Source organism: Protopterus annectens, chromosome 8.part0 (assembly GCF_019279795.1).
Source record: "Protopterus annectens isolate FY-2018-M chromosome 8.part0, PAN1.0, whole genome shotgun sequence".
Classification (NCBI taxonomy): domain Eukaryota; kingdom Metazoa; phylum Chordata; order Ceratodontiformes; family Protopteridae; genus Protopterus; species Protopterus annectens.
In genome coordinates, this window is record NC_056741.1 from 528595214 (window position 1) to 528622440 (window position 27227).

The 27227-nt window shown below is 37.6% G+C and overlaps 1 protein-coding gene across 1 annotated transcript in view; it reads right to left on the minus strand.

Annotated features, from left to right (window-relative positions):
* The window catches only part of ANXA9 (annexin A9), a 504993-nt gene that overhangs the window by 239030 nt on the left and 238736 nt on the right, over window positions 1-27227 (minus strand). The window contains exon 3 of the mRNA XM_044080038.1: window positions 1719-1815. Within this exon, the coding sequence (XP_043935973.1) occupies window positions 1719-1815 (97 nt within the window). The remainder of the gene's footprint in view (window positions 1-1718; window positions 1816-27227) is intronic.

A 27227-nucleotide genomic window follows, 5' to 3' on the forward strand; every position in this document is an offset into this window, starting at 1 on the left:
GACATGCGTAGAATGGGCGTGCCTTCGTTGAAGGTTGGGCATCGAGCTGTCACCTCGGCACCCGTAAAAAATCTACTGCCAATCATTAGCAGACCAGAGTTCGCTGTGGTGACCCCTAACTAGGAAAAGCCAAAAGAAGAACAATCATAGCTCAGAAAAATGTATTTATTTATTTATTTTATTTATTTATTTATTTTATTTTACATTTGTTACCCGGGATAGTCCAACTGGATACATGTCCATTTTCAGTGGAGGCCCGAGGAGAAAAGCTCCAAATCATCTCCCTCGTCAGACCAATCTGCCCACCTAGCATCTCTGACACTGAATATCCTATAGCTGTTTGAAGACAAGAATTGCCATTACCAGATCACTATAGTGTATTATAAGAAGTAATCCAAGGTTGTCATACACAGAACAAGGGTAAATGATACAGGATAGTAGTGTTATATCTTAAATCAGTAGCAGACACCAGCTTTCTGACTAATGTTGTACATCTGGAGACTAACACAGATAGTAAAATAAGGACAAACACTCCTACAGTTCTTGAAAATAAACATATTTTGTATAAAGGACCCATATAGCCTGATACTTACAAAGTGTTGATAATTTCACCTGTTGATTTCATGATCAGCTTCAACACCTATTTGCTCTTTCAATTGCAGATAAGCAATATGCACTTATGGGATTCATGCACGGTCTATTTTTAAAATCCTCATCCAAAGTGACAGTCCATATGGATGGTTATTATGTGATCTGCATACATTATTGTGATGATTTCTGAATGGAGGTCAAGAAAGCTGCTTGCAAATGCATTGAGCAGCCATGATGTAAAAATCATTTTATTGAGAACCTTGGTCTAACTGTAAAAGAGCCTGCAAATATGTTACCCAAGCTAATCACTAACCATTACTGACCTTCCCAGATGGTTATACTGTGGTGTCAAGTAAAAATACTTTGAAAACAGAGATGGTATGAACTACCATGTCAAGTGGGTAACCATTTGAAAGGTCAGAACCTGCATGCAGGGAGTCCCATAATATGGAGACTGAATGTCCAAAAAAAGGACTTACATATACCAAGTCAAGATTGCCATTTCTTAGAATATTCCATTTTCTCTGAATTGTAGCAGTCTTGGAGTTGGTATATATGAGTTTGTGGATGCAAGAGAGCTTTCCCTCCTTATCAGGGTGCAGAGTAGCTTGGACCCTACAAGAAGAAGTTTAAAAGATACTAGCAATGTTCAAGATTTGCTCTTCTCCTGGATTTTTGGTCTTTTGTTTTCTGTGAGTCAGCACTCGGTGTTATGAGTACTGATAGAGCCCATGATTTGTCTTACATAGATCAGTAAAGAGCACTCGACCACTTAAATTATACTTTTAACTTATTTATGTGGGTTTCTTCACAGCCTAGTTTCACATTGAAGTGTAAGTTTATAAAGTGCTCACTGTAAAATCATGCAGAAATCATACTGGCAGTTTGGAAAGTGTTACCCTTATGGTTCATTCATCAAGATAGATAATAGATCGCAACCTCATTTACATAGTGACATAGATTTTATAAACAAATTACAGAAACTATGATTTGCTTATGGTATACTGCAAGGACAGATTTTGCTTTCTGGTCTTCACACCAATGCTGAATTGGCTGCATGAAACCAACATAATGACAAGCACTACCAATGCAAACTTATCCTACATTGTCAGTTATTAGGAACTTACCTTTTGTTTTTAATGCTTCCATCAGGTCATCAATATCCCTTTCAGCATTAAAACTCTGGTTTGGCTTGATGGTCCCCAAAGTTCCCCAGGCTGAAGGCTATACAAAGGAAACAAAGAAAACAATGTGCAGATCATTTAAAGCATCAAACTACAGATTATTCAAGCAGAATTAATAAATAGTGTTTGAAGCTTCCTGCAAACCATTTCATGTCTTCTTTACGCCTCTATAGGCACCATGGCAGTATCATTATATTGTTTTGCACGACAGCCATAAACTAATTCACACTCAGTTTACTGCTTACATTATATGCATTCTGATTCACGGTTTAAATAGTTTATGGCCAAATAACCAGCAGCACAAAAGATGAGTTCAGTGCCAGCTAAAAAACTTGCACGAAAGATGAATAATACAAAAACAGTTTTATGTGATGGGGTTTTACTCTGCCCCCCAATAATATAATCATTTCCACGGTTGCTACAATACATGGAAAAGGGTTAGTAAATTGCTGTGGTAAACCTGGAATAAAGTATTTAATTGGTTCAGGTTTAATGAACTGAGCTTCAGTCACCTGAACTAGATAAACTTGAATGCCTATCCAAGTCATCTGTAACACCATAATCCTCATTTTAAAACATAAACTAATTGATATCTGATCCATACCATATTTCATAAATAATCTACAGTTTAGCAGTTTAGATTACACATTTGTAAATGACCCGATGCATAATAATGAAGTTAAAAAGTCTGTATATTATCACACATTTTAATGCCCAGAATTTGCCTGCATCTCAGTGCAAATGTTTAACTAACAACAGTAGCAGGCAAAAGCAGAAAACTCACTCCAAAGAGACCAATTTGTAAGCTAAATATTAGTGAAAAAGCATTCAGTAAATTGGTTCCATCTTGTTAGAATAAAGTTCCCCAAACATTTGATCAATAAACAGACTGACTACCGTCAGGAAATGATTAATTTGTGACTAGCAAAGTGCAGAAGAAGTTATATAGGTTCATAGGTTCATAGGTGTGTACTAGGCGAATGACCCTGGAGCCTTTACATGCCTAGCCCATAGGATTATCCTGGCATCATGCCACCTGACCTTAGTTCCCAGTGCCTCATTCGAGTAAAGCCATTGGAGTGATCCCTGGGGTGAATTTTCTATTTCCCATCCACTCATCTAGACTTCTCTTGAAGAGGGCCATTGAGGTGCTCTGCTTGATTTGTATGGGAGGTCTATTCCATAGCATGGGCAGTCTCTGGGTTATGAACCTGCCCCAAGTAATAATCAAGCACTCTTCACAATGCAAAGCAATTTTATTCAACAACAAAGCTTTCAGACAAGTAGTCCTTCTTCAGTGTTTTTGGTTTTTGATTTTATGAACCTGTCCCTCCAGCATGTTCTGTTGATTGTGGTAAGGAGGTTGAGGTCTCTGGAGCATGTGGTGCGGAGGGATTGGGATTTCTTTAGATGTAACATTTCTAACATAGCTGGGTCAGACATGGCTTTGTAAGTCAAGCAGAGATTGCCTCTAAGTAGGCGATATGAGACAGAGAATAGTTGGAGTTTTTTGAGTCTGTCCATGTAGGACAAGTGTTTAAGGCCTAGAATCCTCTTTGTGAGATATTTTTGTGGTCTCTCCAGTTGTTGCAGGTGTTTAGTGAGGTACATGCCAAATGGGACATTGTACTCAATGATTGTCCTAATAAGGGAAGAGTAGAGGGAGACAATGACCTCTTTCTTCCTGGATGCAAAACCCTTAGTAATGAGATGTGCCACATAGAAGGACTTTCTGACCACAGTAGCAATGTGGTGGTCAAAAGAGAGGTTGCTGTCAACCTGTGTTCCCAGATTTCTTATAATGCCTTCTGTGTTCAGTGGACTACCACCGATGTGGTAATTCATGGGAACCAGGTTTTTCCCAAAGGGGATGATGACACATTTTTGGCATTGAGCTTAAGGCCATGGTTCTGACACCAGTCGTTGATCTCAGTGAGGCTTTTCTGTAGGATGTCAACATCACTTGGGGAGTTAATAATAGCTCAATATATAAATGATTGTTAGCTGTCAGGTGATATATCATTCTTTGTAAGCTCACAGTTCCAATTTTATACATCCATTTAACCATTAACACTGCTGACTTTTTATATGTATTTTGCCAAGTAAACTTGTATATAGAAGTATTTGAGATTTTTTGTTCATAGCCTATCTTTGCATATGGTACATATATTATTTGGCTACTTTAAACACTAATGTTATTTATGTACATATGCTCTACCTGTATATATTTAACTGTCATAATGATACTTGTGTATTGCTCTATCTTCTTCTTCTCCTTTTGGCTTTTCCCATTAGGGGTCACCACAATGAAACTATGATCCACAGAATGATTGGCAGTGGAGTTTTTACAGTGTCGAGTTACCAGCCCGATGACCAATCTTCCACAGAAGGCACACACATGCACACACTCACAACAGGAACTCAACACCATAAAAAAGTTAAAATAAAATAACATAGTAAAACGAACACGCATACATATATAAAAACAATCCCAGGACCAAATAAATATATGTATGCGTGTTCCTTTTACTATGTTGTTTTATTTTAATTGCATTCAGCTGTTTAATAACCCATGTGATTTTAAGACTATGTGTGATTGGCTGGTGTAAAAACTTAAACACTGTGAAGATAATGAGATGTGTAATTGCACTGAGAAAGAGTTTTGTAACTCGAAAGCTTTGCTGTGTTTTATTATTTTACTCATTAAAGCAGTGTTTGGCATTCAGCTCCTGTTGTTTTTTTCTTGGGTTCCATATAATAGTAATTTGTGTCCCTCTTTATAAATGTTTTTGCCTTACTGGCCTGAGTCGTGGCTGAAAAAGATTTTCAAATCAATAAATAAGCAAATACAGTAATTTAATTTTAAGTTACTTCTAACAGTAATACAGCTTTTGTCATGAACATACAGAATAACAGTCTGAAAAAATACTTGTACATAATAGGTCAGAAATGTATGTATTTTTATACTATGGTATCATCTAATTATATATGACAGACACTGGCAAACTACTGTTTAGTTCTACAGACTTAGTTCCAACATTTTCTACAAAGACCGTTCTTAAACTTTATAAATAGCCATCAGAAAGTAAAAGAGTTTTGATTCTGTATCAGTTTATTTTCAGAAGCAATTATTGGACACATTAAAAGTACCATCAACTGTATTATTTAATTATCCATTATTTAACATCCATTCTGAAAAGTGTTATTCAAATAGAAAGATGCTAATGTTGTTAAATCTGTTTAGTCAAAACCACGAGAAAAACACAGCCAAGCTAGAGTCTTCACTGTGTGATACCTTAAACCGTCTGAACTGAAGGCTTCTGGGATATCTGCAAATGACCTTCCACAAGGATATACAAGTGTTTTAGCACCAGAAACCAAAAGCCTACAACACTATATGACAAAGCTTGAAAACAGTACTTTAACCTGCAGCTGTCTAAAATATTTAGTTACTATAATACAAATATCTTTGTAATAAGGTGAAATCAAAGTACCATTCATTGCTGTCGAGTCACATCTGACTCCTATAGCAACCCTATGAACAGCTATTGTTTTCCAGAGTTTACTATGCAAATAGGGAAAGGTAGTTTGCCAGGCATTTCTTTGGTATCACAGACACATAAACACACACACTACCTATGGACAATTTAGAATTACCAATCCACCTACAACATGTATTTGGGATATGGGAGGAAACTGAAGTACTTGGAGAAAACCCACACTAGCAGTAGGGATACATTGACCCTACACTGAATGTGCCCCAGCTGAGAACCAAGCCAGAGATCCTCTTGCTGTGAGGTGACAGTGAATGCTACTCACTGCACCACTATGCTTCCCAAAATTCAAGTTATCAGACAGTAAAAAATCTGTTTAACTTCACAACAATATAATCATCACTATAATCCAAAGATTTTCTGCCAGTTCTTAAATAACTACTCTGCCCTTACACATCTCATCTGTCCCATATATAACCTTAACTACCAGCATTGACATTGCGACACAATTCTGTTTATGCTCTTCTAAAATATTTTAGCTTTTCAGTCTTATGCCAGTGCCACAAAGATCCCCCAAACTTACTTCCCAGAGATAACATTCACAACTGTCCTTATATTACCGGAATGTACATTCCTGTAAAAACTCAAGCCTATATTACTCTCATCTGATAGTCTTGTTTCCTACAGCTTTAAGTTTCAAGCTGACATCACATCTTATTCTGTCTCTATCCTAATTAACAGATCTAGCACAGATGTTAGTTCTTCTTATCCTGTCTCTGTCCTAATTAACGGATCTAGCACAGATGTTAGCTCTTCTTATCCTGTCTCTGTCCTAATTAACGGATCTAGCACAGATGTTAGTTCTTCTTATCCTGTCTCTATCCTAATTAATGGATCTAGCACAGATGCTAATTTTTCTTATCCTGTCTGTATCCTAATTAACAGATCTAGCACAGATGTTAGCTCTTCTTATCCTGTCTCTGTCCTAATTAACGGATCTAGCACAAATGTTAGTTCTTCTTATCCTCTCTCTATCCTAATTAACGGATCTAGCACAGATGTTAATTCTTCTTATCCTGTCTCTATCCTAATTAACAGATCTAGCACAGATGTTAGCTCTTCTTATCCTGTCTCTATCCTAATTAACAGATCTAGCACAGATGTTATCTCTTCTTATCCTGTCTATCCTAATTAACGGATCTAGCACATATGTTAGTTATTTTTATCCTGTCTCTATCCTAATTAACGGATCTAGCACAGATGTTAGTTCTTCTTATCCTGTCTCTGTCCTAATTAACGGATCTAGCACAGATGTTAGCTCTTCTTATCCTCTCTATCCTAATTAATGGATCTAGCACAGATGTTAGTTCTTCTTATCCTGTCTCTATTCTAATTAACAGATCTAGCACAGATGTTAGTTCTTCTTGTCCTGTCTCTATCCTAATTAACAGATCTAGATGTTAGTTCTTTTTATCCTGTCTCTGTCCTAATTAACGGATCTAGCACAGATGTTAATTCTTCTGTGGCTCTGAAAGTTCTAAGTTATTGTATAGCTTCAAAAGGTGGCAAGATCCTTAGACAACTCCAGTGTTTGGCCAGCTGTAATACTCACTATAATAATAAATAAAACTATAATAATATATAATATAATAATAAATAAAACTATAAAATCCAAGGACAGCTTCTTCTCCACCTACGCAAGCATAGTCACCTGTCTTTTGTACAGTATAGTGCCTGTCTAGCTCATAGTATTTTCCAGCCCACAGTACTTAAACAGCTGTAGTCTTTTTTGTTAACTACATACATCCCAGACTTAATGGGGATGGATCCACTGGGGCCAGACTGTCAGGAAGTCTTTGACATGATCAACCATCAGATTCTCCTGCACTGTTATGCTGTTACCACTCAGAAATTCATCATCATCCCCATTTTTCCAATTTTCTACATGAGATTGGGGTACATTTTGAGTTTTAACATTTTTTTTCTTTATTATAGAACCTGTTTATATTTGGGTTCTATCATATGGGTTTATTTTTAAATTTGCAATCATATTTACTTTGAAGGGGGACTACTGTGTCTGTGTATGCAGCTATTTACATAGGCATAGAATTTCATGATGGAGGACTCTGCAAAGGCAGTGGGATCATCATGTTCGAATGGGGCTTTTAAAATTAACCAGGCCATCGCTAGGTTTTAATAGATTCACAGTCTACTACTAAGAAGATTGCTTAAAATCATTTTTAGTCTTTTTTTTTTTACAGAAAACGTGATGTTTGATGGTCTACCAAGCATGATCAACACCAACAACTTGGTCCTTGGCTATCTCTTTTTTACTAATTTCATTTATCTGCCTGACAATACACTGTTGTTCCACTTCAATAATTCAACACACTAATGACATAATTCTGTTTTACTGAACTAAACCCTTTACTGAAATTACCTCTTGTTCACAAACTGGGCTATTTCAATATTGAATAAAGCAAGACAGCAACATTAACATTGAGAAAAAATAGGTCATGCTTGCAATGCCCATGCACTGGCCCAGTAATCAAGGAGCCTGAATTCTCACCACTGGCAACTCCAGCTATTCTCTGTCTCATATCGTCTACTAAGAGGTGATCTCTTCTTGACTTACAAAGCCATGTCTGACCCAATTCTGTTAGAAATGCTACATCTAAAGAAATCCCAATCCCTCTGCACCACACGCTCCAGAGACCTCAACCTCATTGCCGCAATCAACAGAACATGCTGGAGGGACAGGTTCATAACCCAGAGACTGCCCATGCTCTGGAACAGACTTCCCATACATGTCAAGCGGAGCACCTCATTGGCCCTCTTCAAGAGAAATCTTGATGAGTGGATGGGAAATAAAAAGTTTATCCTGGGGATCACTCCAGTGGCTCTACTTGATAGAGACACTGAGAACTAAAGATGGGTGGCACAATGCCAGGGCACCAGTATGGTCTAGGCTCATAAAGGCCTCAGGGCCATTAGCCTAGTACACACCTATGAATCAGTGTTGACATCTCCAAGGATGAGAGTTTCATGTGGTATATTATGGGAAAACAAGGAGAGGATATGTTCAAGGGTTGGGATATTATTACCTGGAGGGATGTATATGGAGACAATGGCAAATTTCTTGATACTTCATAGTTATATTTATACAGTTTTACTGCTAATCTCTCATCTTATTAATTTACCTACTTTAACACTTTGTACAAATTTAATGAAGTAGCATATACCACTAGGTTAATTAACCCTAAACCACATTCTTATTTATTTACATACAAAACCTCTCTTTTTACTGGGTCTAATCTTGAACCTCATATAAATGAAAATATTAACTGCCATAATTCCTTTTCATATACTGTTGGCAACATAAATACACTAAGTATGCTGTTTTTCCCACCAGTACTGAATTTATCAAATGAGCCTTTTTTCTGAATGATAATTTATATGTTCTCAAAAGAAACAGGCTTATTTTATTTCTTCTGTTTTTCCCCATTGAAGCATACTTATATCTTTATTCCCAAAGTTAATACCTAATACAGAAATTTCATTATTTGTAAAATATATACCCCTATCTTTACTACATCACCTAAACCTTTACTTTTCTCTTTATTTAAAGCCATCCCTACCACATCTAGACACTAATTGTGCAAATTATTATTTATTTTACCAAACTGTATTTTTTGCAGTTATTATAACGACATTTGCATATGTTAGCATAACTGGAATCTTAACCCTTCAGGAGTTATATGTCTGGCCTACTTCATTTTGTAATTTATTTTGCATACTATCACATTCATAACTAATGCAAAGAGTATACAACTCATTGGGCATCCCTGTCTTACACCACTCTTCATATGTAACTCGTGGCTTAGTCAGCCATTTACAAGTATTTTTACTTTAGCATTACTATATGCTGACATACATCATTTCCTATCATTCTCACTTATATTATCTTCTTTTATTATTACCCATAAGATTTTATGTCCAATTGTATCAAATGCCTAATTAAGGCCTCTTATCATGATTTTGCTTCTTCTTTTTTATTCATAATATCAACAATTTCTCTATCATTAATAATTCTTAACATCCCTTCCCCTTTATACTATATCTACTATCTTCCATAAAAGTTTTAATTTTAGTTTCGAATCTCTTTTGTATTATTTCCATAAAGACCTTATAATCATTATTATTCAGTGCTATTGGTCTATGTATGAAAGTAAGTATTCTATTACATAATTCTTTATACATAAAACCTTAATTTAACCATATATTCAAAATATTTAAAAAATATTTTTTTGCCAATCACTTAAATTTTTATACATTTCATAACCTATCCCATCTGGTCCTGCAGCTGAAACTATATTTACTTGTCCTAATACTTTATCTAGTTCATTTAAAGAAATCTCCTTTTCCAACTCTTTATTTTCTTTTTCTGTTAACTTTTTTACTTTCCATGTTTTTTCTACCTTTTTTACTTTCCATGTTTTTTTCCACCTTCTATTTTCTTTAAATATTTCTTGTACATATTATATTACACTATTCATAATCTTTTCCTGAGTTCTTTCTATTTCTCTTTTTACATTTCTTATTTATCTCATTATACTACCATCTTCCTTTACTAATTTGCTTAAGTAACTCTATATTTCTTCTCTTTTTCCTTGTAAAAATATATGTTATAATGTTTTAAATCTTCCACTGTATTGTTATATGTTCTTTAACATTTTTCTTTCCCTTTCCATTGAAAAAACAGTCCAAAATACAATGCCACAAAATGTTTCTTTGTTTATAAGAATAGATAGATCCAAAAGATAGATTCCAATTAGTAAGATGGGACTCTGCCTTATCTACTCCCCTTCCAATAAAAATGGGTGTCCGTCAAGAATCCATCTTAGGACCACTACTCTTCAATATCTTCACCAACTTGCTCTATACTTCCTGTCCAATTTCCTCTATTATCCAATACGCTGATGACTCTACAGTCATAACTATAGCAAACTCTCCCTCCAAATTCTTATCAGCTACCCAGTCTTCCTTTAACTGTCGCAGCATGGCTGTCCAACAACCAACTCATCCTCAACCCTAAAAAAAAAAACTCCTACTCTTCCTCCCTAAAACAGCCAACCACATAAAGACTTATTTTACTATCCAGTCACTTAACAATACCCCTATAATAGTGGATTCTAGCTCAAAACTCCATCACTATTGATGATCAACTAAAATTTGATATCTACATAAATAACTGTATCAGGAAAACGCACCTTAAATTAGGTCTATTATATAGAAATAAAAAATGTCTCACCTAGGAAGCAAGAATTACTCTCACACATGTTTACCTACTCCCCTGCTTAACATATACTGCTCACAAATCCTTACAAACCTTAACTCCTCTCTCCTTACTAGACTTGAGACTACATACCACAAAGTAGCTAGATTTGCAACTCAACAATCCTATAGATCTCACCACTGTCTCTCTCTTAAATATCTAAACTGGCTTGAACTGCCTAATCTCCTCCTTCTCACTCAGCTTCAAACCATTCACCCTATTCTATACCAGTCATCTTTCTGTCCAGCCTTACACTCTGTAATCTCCCACTATGCCCCTTCAAGAAACCTCTGCAGCTCTTCCCAAGACCTATTAAACATCTATAAGCCTAAGTCTAAACCAGGGTGCAACTTATATAGCTACTACCCCCTCTATTGAATGGAACAAACTTCCTCTTGAAATTCGAACACTCAAACATTCTAAACAATTCAAATTAACTTTAAAAGAATATCTCAAAGGGCAATGGATCTGCCACTGCTCAAACCCACCTTGATTACACTCTGCAGATTAATGTTTTCCTTTCTTCTCTCCTATACTGCACTGTCATCCTCTATCACAAATTGTAAAAAATTATACCTTACTCAAATGTTGCAGCTTCTACTAAGCTTTTTAAATATACTACTACTTAAAAAAAATTTGCTGATGTTGACGTCAAACTGCTTTGCCACTTTTTGATTGTACAATATTTGTATAATGACTAAATGTAATCTGTATAATACTGGAGCTTTTCTCCCCAGGACTCTGCTGAAAAAGGGCTTCAACTCAGTCAGACATTCCCAGTCAACAAATGTAAAATAAATAAATAAATATTCTTACTTCATGTGCTTTTACACCCAAAGGAACTATTAAATTGCCCCACACTTCATACCTGTCCATTTCTTTGTCCTCTTTACTTTGAATCCTTATCACATACTTTCATTTTTCATTTTCTTATGTCTTTTCTATTACTCCCCTTTTGCTTTCTTTTAATTTCTCTGCATGTGTTTTCTTTTCCCTCTCACCACTATTTTTTCAGAATTGTTTCTGCATCCTCCTATTTTATTTTCTCCATAATTTCTCCCAGGAAACATTTCCTTCCTTTTCTGTCTCAGTCTACACCACCATTCTGTTAAGTAAATCATCCTGCAACCCTCCTGACTGGAGGGTTGTAATTATACATCCATGATTTGTCAACTCATCTCCATCAAATAAATTTCTTTGAAATATCTCCTCAGAATCCTGCACACATTCCCCAGTCTCGATATTTGCTTTCTCCTCTATTTCTCTCACCACTCCATTATCTCCTTCTCTCTCCATCTGCTTCTCTGTTTCTGTGGGTCACCTCTGTGCATGGAACAGAAACAGTAAGTGCTCATGTAAAATGTGTCCCACTCAAAAATGATAAGTAGGGGAAGTTCCCCAAAGCCCTGGCCAAATTTCCCTTAGTGGTAAATACCACCTCAGGTCTCCCCTGAAATGAGGCCACTAGCCTATTAGGACTAAACTGGTCAATAATGAACATCCGTATGTGCATACATATACACACGCACACATACACACACACACACACACACACACACACACACACACACACACACACACACACACACACACACACACACACACACACACACACACACACAAACACACACACACACCTATATATGTATGTATGTGTATCTTCATCAACAGCCCCTTTTTCTCATTTTCTGCATGGGGTCAGGGTAGTATGTCAACTGTTACCACCTCTCTTGATTCAGTGCCACTTTCCTACCCTTTTGATAGTCATGCCTGACTGTTGCAGATCTTCTCTTACACAATCTTTCCATCCCTTTCCTGGACACCCTCATTTCTTCTTGTCTTCATCTTGTCTCTCCCAAATTTTCTTCACCAGATCATCTCCTCTTTTTCTTCACGTGTGTCCCAACCACCATTATCTGTTCTCTTTGACCTTCTCTACAATTGGAGATACTTTAGGTTTTGCATTGATGTCATCATTTCTTTGTTCTGCACTGTGCATCCTATCACCTGTCTCAGGCACTTCATCTTCATCACCTCTGACTTCCTCAAAAGCTTTGTCTTCACTCCCCAATCTTCTGTACCATGCAGTAATACTGGACTCACCACTGTTTTGTACCTCTTACTTTTCAGCTGCTTTTGCATTCTTCTGACTCTCTGTCTCATACACACACACACACACACACACACACACACACACACACACACACACACACACACAAAATTAATTCAGTTAGTAGATGTGGTTTTGAATTTAATATTTATGAATCTGTATTTCTGTGTAGAACATCATCCTTTGCTAGGATTTACATCTCTCATGTTTTTACAATGTTAATTAAAAATGCTATTTCTTCTACTGTTTTGGTGAAGAGCTACTGCTGCCATATCCTGAAACTGTTTCTATAAGGTGTTTGCCCAGATACAGTGGCAGCTCGTGATATCTGACTGCAGGACTGCAGCCCCCCCAGCTGTGAACCACAAACGGTACAATCCTACAAATCCTATAGAATGTGAATCTGGACTGCTGCCTTATCAGTCTGGATTCAGGAAGAAGGCAGCAGACTGCTGATTCCCCAGAAGTCTATGTGGTGCTTACCAGATAGACTTGAAGGGGATCGGACTGCAGAGTCAGCAGTCTTGGAACGTTCAGAGGAAGGAACAAAGAGCCGGGAAACCGGAAGTGTATATTCCGGCATGAACGCAGACTCAAGAAGCTGTGGAGTTTACTGCAGGTATGGGGTGTGCTCAAGAGGAAGAGGCTGTAGATTTTATCGTTACTGCAGGTACAGTGTGTGTGTGCATGCCAGATTGTGGCTGTGTGTGTGTGTGTGTGTGTGTGTGTGTGTGTGTGTGTGTGTGTGTGTGTGTGTGTGTGTGTGTGTGTGTGTGTGTGTGTGTGTGTGTGTGTGTGTGTGTTTGGATGATGTATGTGTGTGAAACGTCCAACAAAACTAAATTATTCTATACACTTCCAGTTCAGAACTTATTATGGCCTCCCTCCAGCTATTAACCTGTATGTTACACAGACTGCAAAGTTTGGTACCCTGTCTGAGATTGTACATTAGTTTTCAGGCTCATGTGGCATGATTTCCTGAGGGCAAAGTGGCTGGAAATGTGTGTGGCCTGTTATGAGTATCTGTTATAGTGATCCTACCACCATCACCACAAAGTGTCAAAAGCACTTTGTCACAGCTCAGTGGTTACCTTGCCATAGGAATAATAATATATAGTGCTGTTGTGCTGTATGGTTTTACAGTTCTGTTCAGGTGTATTGCATGGCAGTTAACAGAATGTTGTTATGTAGTCAACCCTCTTTTAGCTTGGGAAGGAAGTCCCTGTCCAATCTAATTTTACTCTGCAGTGACAACAGTGATTTTGAGTCTCACTCAGCAAATGCAGGAGAAAAAAAAGTTTATTGTCCTACATAGTGTCATTGTATTCTAATTCTGGTAATATATGAAAACTTCATATAACACCATACGGTTTACAGCAATAATCAGTGAAAAACATGAAATGAAAGATCCACAACACTGATGACACTGGGCAAAATAATCTCTGCTGTGATAATTATAAGTACATATGGAAGCTAATTGGTGAAATACATTAAGGATTACCATTTCTATATTCTAGTCAAGTAAGACAGCATGCATTACTGGAGAAGTAAAAGATAGCAGAGATCACCTGCTATGTATGTATGTATGTATGTATTTATTTATTTATTTACTTTTCAAATGCAATTTCTGGTAAGTCATGCTTGTATTAAGAATCATTTCCTTTTATGTAGTATTACTCTACTTAATACAATCGGTAAATATCAGGAAGAATCAAGATGGTGAAGTGGCAAGGGAGGAACATGCACGATTATTATGTCTTTATCTGTGCATGCAGGAAGTATGTGTGTGTACATTTTGTACTGTGCAGGAAGACAAAAAAATGCTACATTACTCTTCCTAATAAATGTTTTCAAAACTATAAGGTCAGCAACTATGCACTTTCTAACAATCATATTCATACATACTTGAACACTTGACTGATCCAAAGTAATTCATCTTCCCTTAAGTATGCTTGCAACACGCAAGTCAGGGCTTCATTTTATACTAAATTACTAGTTGCCCAACTAACCCTTGGCACGCATGCATTGTTATCCTGTTCTTAATGAAGAATGTTGTTGATAATACATAAGGCACCATGTAAAGCAGAAATGCATTATTTAAGATAATCTACAGAGGAAGTGTATACAGACACTTTCTGAGCAAAGCTGATTGAAGTGCCAATAATGACTTGTCAACTTAAACAAATCCGATATGTCTCAAAAAAGTAGTGATGGACATACTGGCTTTCAGTAAGTCGGATGACCTTTTGATCTCCTATATATTAATGTTAAACTACAAAAAAAATTGTTGCATAAATGACATTCCACTTAATAAATACACATATTTACAACTTACATTTCAATGTTAAATCATGTTTAAATAAAAAAATAAACATCTGTTGTGCTGTTTTCAGCTGTCATCCCATCACTGACTTGTATTACCTTGTTAATAGATCAGAGCTTCTTGTTTTATGCCTTATTCCAGTTGCCTTGTATTGTTAATCTAATTACACATTGCAAACTCATGCAAAACACTCAAGTGCCCACCTCTGCACAGATGATTCGGTTATATATTGTGACAACTGTAAAGTGGCAGATGTTCAGGCCAAGCTAGAAACACGATTTGATCACATGCAACTCTCTCTCAGCTAACTGGAACTGACAATCAAAGCCATTTATCTTGTTCTAAAATGGACTGAAGAATTTTGAAACAAATAGGTGATTATTCACCACATGAAGTAATTGGATTATATCTAACTATACTTCTAAAAAGTATTTTTCTTGCATTCTGAAGTAATAAATTAAACTTCATGTAGATGTACGGGTGGTGTTAATTTTTTTTATGTCCATACTCAAGGCAACTAGAATGAATAATTAGCAAACGAGTATAGTAGACTGTATTTTACATTATGTCAACTTTTTGTCACAGACTGACATTTAGTAGTGAGATTGCTTTATAGTACAAAATTATGTATGTTTGTTGAAAGAGAATAATTTTTGTTTTAGCAGTATAATGCAGTTTAGTTGTGCAGCACACTTATGAACAGGTGTATAAAAAAGAATATTTCATATACAGAAGAAAAAAAATAAATGCTACCTTTTCTTATGTGCTACTTTTAGATGTAGAATCCAGAGATGAAGGACGGTATATAATGGGAACAGACAGGATGGCGCAGTGGTGCAGCGGTAGCATTGTCACCTCACAGCAAGAGGTTCTCTGGTTCGATTCTCGGCGGGGGTGCCTTCTGTGTGGAGTCTGCATGTCCTTCCTGCGTTCGTGTGGGTTTCCTCCCACATTACAAAGACATGCATCTGGAGCATTTCTCCCCGGGCCTCCGCCAAAAATTAGCTTTGTTCCAAGTCGGACTTTCCCGGTTAACAAATGTTAAATAAATAAAAATAAAATAAAAAGATGCTCATCTGCTACTGCTGTGTCCCAGTTGCACAATCATTTTTACAAAGAACTGATGTTTACACAATGAATACTGTAGTACAATTTGTAATGAGATGAAATTTAAAGCCATCTGTTTCTTATTTTTGAACTAGAGGCCAGTATTCATTGTCCCTGGGTCCATATGTTTATAGCAGTAATTGGCAAAATGTGCCGCTATGTCCTTATGCAAAAGAAACATGGAGCATTTTGGTAAACATGCCTCCCTATGGAAAAAGCATAATATGATTAAGGCATAATTAGGGAAAAGATATTTCATGGATATTGCACCTTAGATGTTGGCAGGTTACTAAGATTAATAGAGATGAATGTAAAAAGGACTCATCTGCATACAAAACATGTACTTAAATGTATATTTTAACAGCACCATGGATAAGTGGAGTTAGGAAATGACAGACTTACAAATATTAATATGCAAAAGCTGAAAATGAGGTAAGATGGAGAAATATCTTATAATGCTGACATTTTCTGCTTGCACATACATGGTCAAACTACTAAAAGGGTTCCTGAGGGAAATAACTTCTATTAATGTTATTTGAGTACTTGTGCATATTACTGAAGGGATTGATGGAGTTGATCTGTTATTCTGATATCATCTGAGTGTTTATGCATACTTGGAGAAACTGCTGAAAGGATCGATGGGAGAAATCATTTATTCTGATGTCATCTGAGTGCTTGCGTATACTTGTACAAGCTACTAAAGGAATTGATGGGGGAAATAATTTATTTTGGTGCTATTTCAGTGATTGTGCATACTTGGAGAAACCAGTGAAGATATTGATTGGAGAAATAATTTATTCTGGTGTAATTTGAGTGCTTGAGCATATTTGGAGAAACTACTGAAGGGATCGACAGGGAATCATTTATTCTGGTGTTATTTCAGTGTTTGTGCATACTTGGATAAAGGGAAACGATTCATTTTTGTGTCACTGAAATGGTTGCTCGTACATGGGCAAACTACTGAAGGCATCACTGGGAGAAATTATTTTGTGTTACTAAAGTGCTTGTGCATACATGGGCAAACTACTGAAGGGATTGCTGGGGAAATAACTAATTTTGTGCCACTGAAGTGTTTGTGCGTGCATAGCATATCTGACTATGAGTCACAAGAAGACTTCATCAGCATATGCCACTTTACACAATTTCTCATTTACATTTCATTATACTTAATTTGCTAACATTAAATCCCTCACAAGTTGTGGGCAGAGCACATTAAAGTAAATTGCCTATAATGATTTCTTCCTAGCTATGTTCACTCATGTTCATCATGGATACCTGCACCGTGTTCATGCAGTGACTATAAATACTGACCAGAGTATATTGTGAATACGACACTCATAAACTTAATGGAACAAATTTATCAAAAAAACCTCCCAAAGCATGATACTCTGAAAATCTATAGATACCATCATTCCCAAATGAATGCAAAAACAGAGCAAATCCCTCACAATTTGCAACTTACTCTGGACATTACTTTCACATGTGTCATGCATCTGTACTCCTTAAATATTTATGGCAACAGTAGCTTCAACCATAGCCAATGGACTGACATAGACGGATAAAGCCCTGACTATTGCCCAGATGACCCAGGTTTGATTAGTTGCTTTGGTGTCCGAGGAACCCTACATGGAGGATGGGTGTGTGCACAGTCAGGGGTGAGGGCATGCTCATGGGTGCATCTTGCACTGATCTCTGGCAGTGGCCGAGGATATGCATGGGGTATGGTCTTAGGGAGACATGGACAATGCTAGAGTCGCCACAGAGTAAAAATGATATGCCAGCATGGCTCAGTTGATATCCAGCTCTAGGTACTATGGATCTGCATAAGGTTGATGTAATTTAGGGATGCAAAATTCTGGTTTGCAGTAATACAGTGCTCTCCCAGGATACATCAGTCTCCTCAATAGCCCTAAACTTTGGGTTGGAGAAACTTCAGGTGAGGATTTTCAGGTTCAGTAGACCCAGAAAATGAAGAGATGCAACAGCAACAGCTGATGGTCAGTTGTGGTGACAATACAAAAATGATTTAATATAAATAAATAAACAAATAAATAAATAAATAATAACAGCTTTAGCCAATATAAAATTGCCTTAATTTCCAAATTTACATTTACATTCCATGATATGCTAAGATCCAAATCACTCTGATGTCCATTTGTCCTTTTACTACTGACCAATTCTAAGCTGGCTTTGCCCTTGTCAGTGACTGCTTTTGGGTTGTTTTGATCTATAATGTTTTGACATGCTACCATTACATTCTCAAAGCATTTTTATCTGATAATTGTCTAAAAATGTGATTATGCTCCTGACTTAAAAGGCAAAAAAAAAATAAAAATTAGGAGCAAATACATCTACTACAACCTGAATCGCCGTCTTACCCAATGTTAGTTGTACCTGGAGTATCTTAGATGGGTTATGCTGGGCTACCAGTCTGGAGGTATGCATATCCTTTATGAATATGGTGACACCACTGCCTTTGGAGCTTCGGAGTTCAATTGGACTAAACTAACAAACTGACTGTCCACAAATGTGTATTAACCTACATGGATTCCACCAACTAAGAACATCCCCCACCCGCTTGCACAAAACCACCTCTTCTAATTCTGCTATTGACTGGATCCTCACAAATTCCCCTAACCTTTACCACAGCCCCTGTACCTTACCAGATACCTTAAGCAATCATCTTCCCACCTCCATCCAAAGACACACTACTCAATTACCCAAAACACACTCCTACACAGACTGACGTAAACTCCCTAATTTTAATGCCAACTTATTTAACTCCATACTATATATTGGTCCTTCCTTAGGCAACTCCCTCTCAATGAAGCACTGCTAAAACTTAACCACATTTTCCTAGAAACTCTTAACTCCCTTACCCCCACAAGAAGAATTAGAATTAAAGCCAATTATGCCCCCTGGCTATCTAAGAAACCAGATCTCTTATGCACAGAAGAGACAGTGCTTGGAAGGCCTGGGCTATATCCAAGTCACCATCCCTGTTCTAAATCTACAGGGAACTCAGGAACCTTGTCAAAAAACAAATCTACAATGATAAAAAATCCTACTCCAGCTCTCCTCAACTAAACTGTAAATCCAATCCACATAAATTCTGGACTACCCTTAACAAAATTCTCCAGCCTAGTCGCCCTTCCACTCCCTCTCCTTTCCCAAATAATACTCTACTTGAAACCGCTCCCTTTCTCAACAATCACTTCATTGATACCATCCAAAAACTCACACACACTAACCACAACACTAACACCCCTTCTACCCCTCCCAACCCAGTGAATAAAAACCTCTTCACTTTTCAACCTGTTTCTACTGCTTACGTAAAATCACTTCTGCTTAAGATCAAACCCTGCTCTCCCTTCTCAGACAACCTTCCACCTCTGTTCCTGAAAATAGCTGCTGATTCCATAGCCTTCCCCGTATTCCTACTAATCAATAGATCCATTCAAGAAGCTACAGTCCCCGACATTTGGAAATCCTCCTTCACCATCCCTCTGCATAAAGGGAGAAATTCTACTGACCCATCTAACTACAAACCCATATCTATTCTTTCCCCTCTATCTAAAATACTTGAAAAGTGCATTCACACTCAACTACTAAACTTTTTCCTTCAGGAAAACCTTCTCACACACACTCAACATGGTTTTCGGCCATACCACAGCACAACCACTGCCCTCCTATCTTTTACACATAAAGTAGCAGAGGCTAGAGATAGCAACCAACTCATATCTTGTCTTTTCCTCAACCTGTCCAAAGCCTTTGGCACTGTCTCTCACCCTATTGTTCTGTCTAAACTTTCTAACCTCAGTCTCTCCCTCGTTCCCTTCAGAGGTTCACTAGTTACCTATCTAATAGGCAACAATCTGTCTGATGGCAGATGGGTTAAACTTGGAAAGGTTGCATATTTTTTATAAATAGGCTATTTAACTGGATGTGTGAGATGTCTGGTCATATTGATTGGGAGATGATCACTGGGAGAGTCTAACATTGTTCCTATGGTGGTGTATTTGCTAGGGTGTGATACTAGGATCCAGTCTAATAGGGAATTTGATGTCTTATTATAATGTGTGGGGCTATTAATTAGTTGTGTGAAACCATATAAGTTCATGCTAGATGTAGGGTAGTTAGAGTTTATGTCCAACCAACTGACATTCACATCACTTAGTAGTATTTTTTCTTGTGGAAATGTTATGGATATCCAATGTAGGATATCTTTCAGTATAGCTGTATTGTCACCCAGAGGGATACAAAGGACTGTAATACATATTTGTTTATAATTGTTTATTTTGAGGAAAGCGATAAGAAGCTCTGCTGAATGGAATGTTGGTCTTGGTTTGCTGTAAATGGAAATGTGGTAGGTGTTGGGAAATATTAAAGCAATACCACCACCTTTCTTCTTTATTCAGTCATTATGGATGATATTACAGCCAGGAGGTATAACTTCAGAATCATTTATGCTAGGTTTAAGCCAAGTTTCAAGTTACAGTGAGAATGTCAGGCTTACGGTGGGTAATCCAGTCATGTAGTGTAGCAGTTTTATTTCTTATGCTTCTAACATTTATTGCATCAAAAAATTAGATCACCAGGGTTGGAAAGTGGCTGTTGTTGGGTTAGAGAAGTGTGTGGGAGAGAATTATCTTTGTGTTCATTGTAATAGATGGGTCCAGGATAAGAGTGTACATCTCCTCCTAGAAGGATTTTAGTATATTGGGGAATTATGCATACTTGTTTTTTTGGAGAGGATTTTTGCAATTTTGGTTTGGTTTGGGCCGAAGTTCAGTTAATCAGACTATATTTGAAATAAAAGTTAGGGGCAATATTAAATAGGTTCGGTGCAAAGTGTGGAGAGTGTGAAGAGGAATCATGGATAGGTGGCTGGGACAGAATTGGAGAGGTGTTGAGATATATTACTGAGTCATGATAGGATGAAAACAGATGAAAAATTAAAGTTATAAAAATAAGAAACAAATGGTGCAATCAGAAATAGAATGTCAAGATTTTTTGTGGACACTGGTAATAGATAAATTACCAGTAAAAGGAAATATTCCATATAAAAAGAAAAGTGATAGAATATGTTTACATTATCAAGAAGAAGAAATTACTAAACATCTGCTTTTGAAATGTAAAAGAGTAAAAAAGTTATGGGAAAAACTATGTAAAGAAGAATTTTCAAAGATATAAAAGAAGTGGATAAAATAAAAATGAATATGATTAAATATGGATGTTATAAGAATAGAAATAAAGAATATGTTAAAAAAGAGATAAAAAGTTATTTTGTGTCATATGGATTATGTGGAATGAAAGAATAAATGAAATTATGTGTAATGGTAAATGGATTTTAGCAACAATATTAAGTAAAATCACATTGTTGTGCATGAGTTTTCATGCTAATTATTTTCAAAGAACTGATCTCAGAGTTACTTTTAAATCATTGAAAGTGCATATTAAAACAATACACCTGAAGGAAACCTTGTAAATACTGCTTTTGTAAATGATGAACCTTCATCTTCTATTCTCAACTACCTGAGCACAGAAGAAACTTCATCTTCTATTCTCAAATATCTAAGCATTTGCAGTGAATGTTTTGTTTAACAATTTAATTTCTTTTGAAATTTGTAACAATTCTATAAAGTGTGTTGACATTTTATTTGATTTATTTATTTATTTGCAGTTTGCTAACCAGGAAAGTCCATTGGGCTGAAAATTAGCCCGTTTTCAATGGAGCCCCGGGGAGAAAAGCTCCATATACAATTATTACAAAGCTAATATCAACAAAGTTAACAAGTGCAATACAATTTTCAAAAACTACTAAAACATAGTAACCCATAAGATAGAATAGTAACATTTGAGCAAGATGTTGTAACAAAGCATTGAATGAAATGAAAACAAGTATTTTGGAGTACATAAGTATAACTTGGAGTGCAGGCATATATGCACTCATAGTTTCATGAGGTGAAATGCAAGAAGAATTAGAGGAGAGTGGAACAGTGAGAGGTGAACAGGTTGAGTTATGAGAAAGGAAAAAAGGGGGAGGGAGTGAAAATGAAATGAAGGGAGTCAGTAGGTTGAGTTTTGAGAAACGAAAAACAAAGGATGGGGAAGAAATGAAATAGAGGGAGTCAGGTGGGGTGAGAGCATGATATTTCCAGTAAGAAGAGAGATGGGAATGGAGCATGGTCTTGAAGCCAGAGTGGTTTTGGGTGATTCAAATGTGGAGGAGGAGTGATTTCCATAGACAAGCAAGGGAAAAAGACAGGAGAAATTGCCCTGGCGCATGTAAGGGTTTGTACACTTTGAGAAGGTTCTGGTTACTGGACCTAAGTATTCTGTTAGGATGATGCAAGGTGAGTATGGAGGTGAGGGAAGGGCAGTTAGTGGGTTTGAAAATGAGTTTGTGAGCAGCTAACAGTTGAATGTAAGAGAGATAGTGGGGGAGTTTCTGCCAGTTCAAGGAGTAGAGTGCATCACAGTGGTGGGAGGAGGATTTGGTCCTGGTAGCAAACTTAGAGATTTTATTGTAGCAGGATAACGGTTTTGACTTTAGGAAGGATTGAAGGTTGGTGAGGAGATGGGCTCCATACAAGAGAGAGGGGATGAGGTAGGAAATCGAGAGTATGTGTTTGGATGAGGGAGTGAGATAACGGCTGTGACGATACAGCATTCCAAGCTTTTGGTGTGTTTTCTTAATACTAGTTTGTAGGCAAGCGTCCAGTCTGGTGGACCCCAGCCATAAACAAACTCTACAACAAAAGGAGGAAGCTACTACAAGATAGAGCAAAATCCTTAAAAGGTAAGACACCCTTGATCACTATAAGTAAAAAACTAAGAGCTCTCATAAAATCATCCAAAGCAAATTTTGAGAGAATAATAGCTAAAGACTCAAAAGACAATCATAAGGCCTTCTTTAGCTATGTTAGAAACCTGGGAGGAAACTCCCAGATATGCTCAGAACTAGTTCAAAATGATGTGAAGATTACTGATCCTACAGACATTGCCAACATACTGGCTGACAGGTTCAGTGCAAAGTTCTCCCCTCCCCAAAGGAGAGATATCTATACCAAGCGATTGCAGCCCCCAAACATCTCCAACGCCAAGTGAGAACTGCTATCTCCAAAGCAAAATACACAGCATCCATGGGACCTGATGGTGTCCCCGGCTGTGTGCTCCATGAACTCAACGAGGAATTAAACCCACAGCTAGGACAGCTGTTTAATCATAGTCTTACCTCTGGATACGCACCCAGGAGTGGCGCACTGCAACTGTGGTCCCACTTCACAAAGGCGGTGCCTCCACCGACCCTGGAAATTACTGGCCCATTAGCTTGACAAGCCTTATCTGCAAAGCCATGGAGAGGATCATAATGGACCTCATAAATAAAGACATAGGGAACTTGCAGACTTTGGATCCATCCCAGTTTGGCTTTGTCAAAGGCAGATCATGCCTTCTAAACTTGGTTGACTTTTGAAACAGTCACCAAAGCCATTGATGAGGGAAAGGCAGTCCATACAGCCTACCTCGATCTGGCAAAGGCCTTGATACAATACCCCACTCGGGTATCATTGAAAAACTCATCAGCTTAAATGTTAACCCATACATCACAAGATGGGTTGCAAACTGGCTGAGTGACAGAACCCACAGGGTCAGAGTTGCTGGCGCCATGTCAGACTCAAAGCCTGTCACAAGTGGTGTACCACAGGGCTCAGTCCTGGGCCCACTCTTGTTTGGCATCTACTTTTCCGAAGTTCAAGCAAACACAGGAGGGTTATGGCTGACAAAGTTTGCAGATGACTGCAAACTGGGCCATAGTAGAAAACACATCTGACACAGATATCCTTCAGAAGGGTCTCACAGAAACGGATAACTGGTGCCAGAGCCATGGCCTAAAGTTAAATGCCAAAAAATGCATAGTCATACCCTTCGGGAAAAACAAGGTTACCCCTAGCTACCAAATAGATGGCAATCCACTGAGCACAGAAGATGTTATCAGGGACCTGGGGACCCAGGTTGATAGTAGTCTGTCATTCGACACCCATGTAGCTAAAGTAGTTAGGAAGACCTTCTACATTGCCCACCTTATCATGAAGGGATTCTCATCTAGATCAAGGGAGGTCATAGTCTCCCTATACTCATCACTCATCAGACCAATGATTGAGTACAATGCCCCATTCGGAATGTATCTGACCCGACACTTGCAGCAGCTGGAGAGGCCACAAAAGTTCCTCACCAAAAGGATAAAGGGTCTCAAACATCTGTCCTATGCTGCCCGACTGAAAGAACTCCAGCTCTATTCAGTCGCCTACCGCTTGCTCAGAGGTGACCTTTGCCTAACATACAAGGCCATGTCAAACCCAGATTTGATGAATATGCTTCACCTCAAAAGATCTAGATCCGTCAGAGCCACAAGGGCGGGAGACTTAAACCTCGACACGGCTATTAATAGGACGTGCTGGAGGGATAGATTCATCACCCAAAGACTCCCTATGCTGTGGAACAAAATCCCGGTATATGTGAGGCAGAGCACCTCGCTGGCCTTGTTCAAGAAAAATCTTGACCAATGGATGGGAGATCGCAGATATACCCCAGGGATTACCTCAGTGCCACTGCTCGACAGAGGCACAGCAAAATAATGGGTATAGTTCCCCATACTAAAGGGGTGGCGTAAGCCACAAAACTATGGGCTAGGCTTGTAAATGCCCTTGGGCAGATAGCCTAGTATGAACCTATGAACCTATGAACCTATGAATGTCAAACTTTAAATGTTCATCAATGATAACATCTAGAAGTTTCGTATGGGAGATTATTTCAATGTGAATCTTATTCTGACTATGGAGAAGGACTTTTTATCAACAGAGGTGTTTTTAGAGGGGGTAAAGATTATGATTTTGGTTTTGGATGCATTGATAGCAAGGTGATTATTCAGCATCCAAAACTCAGTAAAGAGAAGGCATCTTGTTTTAGTTGTTTGAGTTTGGGGAGGGATTGAGCATAGCAAATTATGGTGGAATCATCCGCATATTGGACAAGTTTGGTATTAGAAATGCACTGTTGAAAATTATTAATGAAGATGTTAAAAAGTAAGGGACCTAGTATTGACCCTTGTGGAACTCATGTTGGGGTGTGAAGGAAGGAAGAGATACTACTGATACACTTGATGGCTTGTTGTCTATTAGAAAGGTAACTGGAAAACCAGTTAATAGAGGAGGGGGAGATTGAGAAGAGAGAATTTGGAAAAGAGAAGGTTGTGGGAAACAGTATTGAAGACCTTTGATAAGTCCAGGAGAAGGGTAGATACAATGTTGCCAGAATCATGGGCACGGTTGATGATGTCAAAGAAGGACAGAAGGGCAGTGGTAGTACTATGTCCAGGTCTAAATCCATGTTGAGTAGGGAAAATAAGTTGACTGTCTAGGAGGTAGGGAAGGAGTTGCAAGTGTATGCATTTTTCAAGGACTTTTGAGACAGGGGACAGGATGGCTATAGGATGAAAGTTGGAGATTTCGGTATTGTTTCCTCCTTTGTGGAGGGGGAATGATGAATGCTTTCTTCCAGAGGAGGGGTACATAGGATTCTTGAATTGAATGGTTGATAAGTATGGTAATATGAAGAGCTATGCCATTGGCAGCTAGCTTGAGAAAGTTAGATGGAAGGTTGTCTGGGACATGAGAGCATGGTTTTAGTTTTAGTAGAAGTTTTTTTATGGTGTGTAGAGAGATGGGTTGTATGGTAAAGGGGGAGAGATGAGTACTGTTGATGTCAGTGATACTAGAGTTGAAGGTGTGGGATGAGGGTGGAGTAGAAGTATTATTGGAGAATGATGTGGTGAGCTTGGCTATTGAATCAATAAGTTGAATTAGGTAGCTAAGATGTGATCTGGAGAGTTAGGATCAGGGCAGATATTGTCTTTTTTGCCAGGAGAGAGGAGAGCAGATATACTGTTCCAAATTTTGGGGGGGTTGGATCTATGATTGTTTTGAAGCTTGGAGTAGTACGACTTTCATTCTGAAGCAATTTGTTTTTTCACTTTATTATGAAGTTGATTATATTCAGTAAGGGTGGTAGGTGTTTTAGATTTTTGGTAATGCTTCCAAGATTTGTCTTGAAGATGCATGCGTGTAATAGTTGCTTTAATTAGCTAAGGGGTGGATTTAGTTTTGATTCTTTTAGTTCTGGGGGGAGCAAAGCTATCTAGTAGGTTATTGAATGTAGTACTGAAGTATGTAACAGTATCGTCAAGAGGGAGGGGTTTTACAGGGTTCCAATTAATATGTTTTACTGAGTCAAAGAAAGCTTGAGGGTTGAAATGTCTTAGGGTGCAAGTTGTGATGTAGTTGGGGTGAAGATGGAGGGAGGATGGTGAGGACGAGCAAAAGCAGGAAGATGATCGCTGAGGGAGTTGGGTAGGGTGCCATTGTCGGAAATGGAGTTGGGGTGAGAAACTAATATCCAGTCCAGAATACTACCGGAGTTGTTGCCTTTATTGAATCTGGTAGGAGAGGTAATTATTTATATATATATATATATATATATATATATATATATATATATATATATATATATATATATTCTGCTATTGCTATCAACTTAATGACTTAATTTTCTGTATATGTTTTTGCTATGTACTTTTTGTATCTTTTGTAACCTTTGGGGCTTTCCTCCCCGGGCCTCCTCTGAAAATGGCCACCTGCCCAGTCAGACTATCCTGATAAACAAGCATAAAATAAATAAATAAATAAATAAATATTTACAGTTATATAAGCATACTGATTTAATTAAAAGATGGTATTCTACAAAGAAAAGTAATTAAAATCATCTTTGTTAGCCAAGGATGGAAGTCTACTAAAAATAATATCTTAAGCCTTAATTTTTATATTTATTTATCTTAAAATATCTATATCTCATTTCTACTTGCCCATTCTTTGTCTCCCTTAAGGGTGTAGTATGAAGCACTTGGACCACCCAGTCACAACCTACCTAAGAGTTTTTTTTTCAGAAAATGACCAGTTTATTTTTCCTAAGGCAGTTTATACACTCATATGTTAAGCTACCTATTTATCAAGAGATAAGAGACTAA